This window comes from Zingiber officinale, chromosome 10B (assembly GCF_018446385.1).
Source record: "Zingiber officinale cultivar Zhangliang chromosome 10B, Zo_v1.1, whole genome shotgun sequence".
In the NCBI taxonomy this organism is placed as follows: domain Eukaryota; kingdom Viridiplantae; phylum Streptophyta; class Magnoliopsida; order Zingiberales; family Zingiberaceae; genus Zingiber; species Zingiber officinale.
The window spans coordinates 13,345,116-13,350,713 of NC_056005.1; the positions used below are offsets into that span (position 1 = coordinate 13,345,116).

At 33.2% G+C, this 5,598-nt stretch overlaps 1 protein-coding gene across 3 annotated transcripts; it reads left to right on the forward strand.

The window, feature by feature from the left end:
• The first annotated feature begins 1,626 nt into the window (after nt 1-1,626).
• Nucleotides 1,627-5,332, forward strand: LOC122030287 (probable ribonuclease P/MRP protein subunit POP5). 3 transcript variants are annotated; one of them, XM_042589466.1, is made up of 5 exons: nt 1,627-1,780; nt 1,844-1,981; nt 3,826-4,028; nt 4,107-4,244; nt 4,966-5,332. In XM_042589466.1, exons 3-5 carry the CDS (start codon nt 3,848-3,850, stop codon nt 5,112-5,114), a joined length of 468 nt encoding a protein of 155 aa, XP_042445400.1. In that variant the 5' UTR covers nt 1,627-1,780; nt 1,844-1,981; nt 3,826-3,847; the 3' UTR covers nt 5,115-5,332. The 3 variants fall into 3 exon arrangements, with proteins under 3 accessions (XP_042445400.1, XP_042445402.1, XP_042445401.1); XM_042589468.1 differs by having other exon boundaries at nt 4,107-4,205; XM_042589467.1 differs by lacking the exons at nt 1,627-1,780; nt 1,844-1,981 and adding an exon at nt 3,319-3,501.
• Nucleotides 5,333-5,598: the final 266 nt, after the last annotated feature.

Here is a 5,598-nt window from a genome sequence, read left to right on the forward strand (position 1 = left end):
CAATTGTGGACTCATGCAGATCAAATTAAAAGGCTGGTTTAAAAATTAATGTACAGATCATTGTATGTTCATTAAATTCATGTAAATTGATTCCAACAAAAAACAACTATTATAAATACAAAGAACTCAATTTATTATTATTATTATTATAAATTAAGTTGACTCATAATGAGATTTTTACGAGGACGAATGAAGTGGTAGCCGTTTACAAAGGGGGAAAAATTAACTTAAAAATGTTTAGTATTTGCATGTGGATGATAGAGGATCGTGACTATGTGTTTTCTTCTGGGGCTTTAAGAAAAACTAAAAAAAATACTAAATTAATGATTAGATGTATAGTTTCATCACGCCGATAGTACGATAAGATTATATTTATTGAAAAAAAATGATATCACTTCTATCAAATGATTCATTATCATTTGGTCGACAATTATGAGGATATTTTTATCCTAGTATAAAGTTCTTTTATATCTGAGTTATGCACCTAATAAAATATTTTATATCCGTTAAAATTTGACTCAAAACTTATTAAAATAAATACTCAAATAGATATCAACTGATAGGATTACATCTATAGATCACTAAAAGATCAATTAAGTCTAAGTAATATCATTTTACTAACAACTTGTTCTTAAATTTTGTCCAATCATTTATTGATGTGTTGACTTAGTCAATGAAGAGATGAAAGAGCTCTACTATTTATACTTGTCTCCAGTAGTTAAGGATCAAAATTATCCCATAAATTGATCCAGTTGATATTTATATAAGTGGTGACTATTGGAGTTAATTTCAACAAGATCTTACTCATATAAAGAGCCACCTTACCAGATAAATATCTCCGTGATTTAATTCCTTCTAGAGAATATGAAACCATTCTAAAAGAGCCGCTAAGGTAATGACATGTTAAGACTCAAAATATACAATTTTATTAAAATCATTTAATTGCCCAATATTATTTGATGATTTTAAATACTAAAGAACATTTGTTTTATATATATAAAAAAATTCCTAATACACATGATAAAAGTTACTCCTTACATGATTGGAATTAATGGGGTGGCAAGATGATGATTAGTGTTGAATTTGGTGATAATTATTAATTAATTATGGATGTTTGGTGATGCATTATATATTTCTCCACGTGATTCGGTGATTGAGTCCAAAAAATATTTATTTGGCATTTTTATTGGATGGTGTGTATTTTGGAGGCTAGTTTAGAAGAGATAATGATGCCGAGCTCATATGATTACATGTTATTAATAAATGTATGAGATGACCGTACACCGTTCTAACTCTTCTTGAATATGTTTGATTTATTTATTTATGTTTGATTCTTTCAGTTGTGTTTTTTTAATGTAACTATCCAGAATCCATTAATTTCTATAGATCATCGATCTGCTCCTATAAAAAAAATTTTGGGGTTCTAACGAATAACTTAATATTATGAGTGGTTTGAATATTATGAACATATGAAATGCATTGAGTTTTAAACATTCGTTTCAAAGGAGCTTCTAACAAATCCCATTGTATAATAAGTGGAATTCATAAGATCCAGCCACTGAATAGAGCGGTCAATCCTGTGCTCAAATCCAAATCAGACGGAAAGGAGGATTTTAAAAAAGTAAAATTACATAAATATCCTTAGTTAGGTTTTATTATCTAAATTGTTCCCTCTTTCGTCTCTTTTGCGATCTCCAGCCATTCTCACCGTCTTCTACGGCGATCGTCTGCAACGTGCGCAGGCGTTCCTTGCCTTCGTTTAATAGGCAACAATCTTCAGGTTCGACATCTCTAGGGCATACTACTTGACCTATTCATGAGTAAATGCTACTGGCGTCTGCAGGGTCGTGGGTACCATCGGCGTCGGTCCCATGCCCGGGTCTTCTCCCGTCAACGTTCTTGCCCTCGTCACCGGCACCTCCAGCCGACTCAGCTTCCGGACGGGATCAGCTACTATTCTTTAATAGAAAACAATCTTCAGGTTTGTTATTATTTGTCTTGAGCAAAGGGAACTAATCATCTTGTTCATGGACTCTCTTAAATTTTGTCTATTTCTTTTCACACTTTATTCGCTGCTCACAACTGTGATTTTGAAACTTTGGAACTACACTGTAGATGTTAGATTTTGTTTATAGAAGTTTTATATATAAGTTATTTTGTATTGTATAGATTTTTTTTTTTTTTTACTTTTGATCGTTGAATAATAAAAATGTTTGCTTGTGAAATTAAATCTGTGTGCATTCTTCTCTAGAGGTTATCAGGTCAGATTATGACCATTGAGAATAAGCTTCTAACAACCTAAAGCTTTCAGATCATGCATCTTGGATTAGGCTGAAGAAACTTAATCATAAAAAAATGAACCAAAGATTACCTATCCAATTGTAGAAAATGCCATAAAAGCTTAAGATCTCCTTAAACCTTATCAACCATGTCGTTGGGTCCTGCTCATGAAATTCAACAGATCAGAATGCATAATGGATGTTTAGGAGCAAAATAAATGAGAAAATCTCTGCAGAAAGTTCATTGAGGTTTATATAATTTATTGGTAATTCTTTTTCATAATCAACTTAACCATTACAACTGTTGTTTGTTTTTTACAGCAAATGACATTGTTGATTTTTTTTATAGTAGTCTATATTATAATTGTTTATCTTTCCACAGATTTGATGAGATGGAGTTAGACAATGGTGAAGGAGATTATCCGAATGTTAATGATTGTTATGAGGAGAATGATGGTAGTTTGGATGAGAGTTCAAATGATGAAGTTTTCATAAATAGAAATTGTATAGTTGTTCTTTGGATGATGTTGACGGTTATGAATAACTATGTAGATATAGGTCTAATGGAGAGTAATGAGCAAAAAGATAATGCATGATGTGTTCTATTGCACAACCTTATGACATCTAATGAGGCATGATGTAGTGTTCTTAGGATAAGTGTCGATGGCTCTGTTTGCTTGTGTGAACTATTAAAGCAAACCAAAAGGGTAAAAGCCAATAGGAATTCAGGTTTTGAAGAGAAGGTTGCTTAGTTTTTATATTTGCTTGGTCATGATGTTAAGCATCGAGAATGAGTTTTTTTCTTTCATCAAAGTATAAGGACTACTAATAATCATTTTCATGAAGTCTTCAAAGCATTTATTGAACTTCATGTTGAATATATAAAGCAACTAGATGGATTCTGAAATCCCTCCACTTATACAGAGTAGCAATAGATTCTATCCTTACTTCAAGGTAACATTCATTTTGACTATTTTGAATTTTAGAAGGTTTGTAAGGTACTTTGTAGCCAAACATGCTCATTGTCTCCTAATTACAGGACTGTGTCGGTCCTTATTAGATGGAACTCATATACGTGTTGAGGTATCCACCTCTAAGGCCCTAGCCTTTGCCTCCTCACCACTTCATGAGTTGGGTTCTGCCATCGCCCGCCGCGCCTCCTCCTTGACATTGCGCATCAGCAGCCCTGCCGGGTGATAGTGGCTTTCCTCCCGTGTTTCTGGTGTGTCAAACCAACTTTAACATCTCACACTATCTTCTCTTCCTTTTTTTCTGCCTTTGAGTTTTCCCTCACCTTTTTCCTGTGTGTTGGTGAGTTGCAACACGAGCAGGGTTTCTTTCGGGCAGTAAGCCCTTCGTTGTTGGTGCGACCCTTCACTTTATTGTTTCCCTTGATTGTCAACTGTCTTGTATGACGGACATCAGTGGGCCAATTTTTGCTTTTTGTTTGATTTGATGATGCAATTTTAGGGCTTCTGCAAAATATTATTATTTTTCAATGGGTTTTAAATTGCATATCAATTAAATTTGCATGATGAATCCGCAGGTTACATAGCTGGTAGATTAAGATGGTGCAATTTAAAAATAGATATTTGGTGATGGAAATATTTATACATGGAGAAAGAGACCTCATTGGAAGGGATACATTGAGGGTTGTTAGCTCAAACAGTATCTCCAAAGCAATCAAGGAAAGTGTTCAGTTAAATTTTGGAGAGTGTGGTCTAGCTCTATTACTTGGATCCCTCCAGGGTACTCATTAATTTTGTCAGTTAATTTAGGAAATTAATTCCTAGAATTTTCATGGCTCTAAATTGCTGAATTTTACAGTGAAGTATGTCAATGGCACAACAAAGATATGCATCATCAGAGTTTCTCGCTCGGAGTACCAGAAAGTTTGGTCTGCTATTACAATGATCAGGACCATTGGTAATAACCCAGCTACGTTTAATTTACTTGATTTGAGTGGTGAGCAAACTTATCCTCTTCAAAATTTATTTTACCAGTTGAGTTATATGTGAATTCCAACAAGAAACTACTTACCTAGGCTGCATCTGTCTATTTTTCTCATGTTATACTCCTAAAAATTGTTGATGTATGAATTCGACTTAGACAACTAGTTTGTTTGTATCTATTATTATAAATATGACTTTTTTGTCAAATAAGTTTACGTAGATCAAATGCAAGAAAAAATTTATGTAGTCCATCCTAAATTGTTGCAAGATACACAGCTGGTAGACAATGACACAACTATAGTTTTTCATTATCATGTTGATAATAGATAAAATCAATATTTTTGGACAAAAAAAATTATCATATCATAGCCTAGAAATGGTCCGACTACCTTGAATTTGAGGTTGTTGTTCCTTTTCCAGTAGTATGACTAAACTCGCTACTCTGATTGTTGCCAATAATCTTGATTTTTTACAAATGCCTTAATCATATGATGTTTCTCAAACTTGTTAATTATAGTGCAACTGAACTCTTCTTGTTTCATTGCCATCATTCGACAAACTCTGGCATCTTTTTCTTCATAACCATTTCTTATCCTTATGGGGTATCTGCCACAACATGTAAATCCCCTTCGAATATATTTCTTTAACAAATGTTTACATATGCTCAATTAGCATCTTTTTTATATACCATAGTGGTATTAAAAATTTGCAACTTTTCCCTTAATATTTGTCAGGGAGTATCAGAGCCTGTAAGAAAGCTGCCATCAAATGCGAGGAAGCTAAGTATGAACAATATGTTTTAGCTACCGGTGATAGTGTTGGTCTGGATTTTACCAATGCTAGAAAAGATAGCATTGATAAAATCAATGCGTTGGATTCTTAGCACCATCAGGTCAGCTCCAAGGCATGAGTTCATTTGTACCTCTCCTTTATTTGTATCCTAACCTTCTCAAATCACTCCTATTTCTATTTTGCTGTGTGTATCGTAGTTCAGGCTTTTACCCGTACCTTGACAGTGAAATAGTATGTACCTTCCATGAATACCCTAATCCAAATGGTGTAATAGTGTTTTTTTTTTTTCATGTTGATGATTAGATGTACTTTGATCATGCCGACAGTATGATAAAATTACATTTATAGACCTATAAAGATCAATTAAGTCCAAGTAACATCATTTTCCTAGCAACTTGTTCTTATATTTTATCGAATCATTTTATTGTTGTGCTGACTTAGTCAATGAAGAGATAAAGAGCTCAAACTACTTTCTTATCTCTAGTCGTTTAGGCTCACTAAATTTGATTTTTATAGAACTCAAAAAATATTATTTATTCTTATTCCACAAGCACCTTACTATTCAAAATACACAA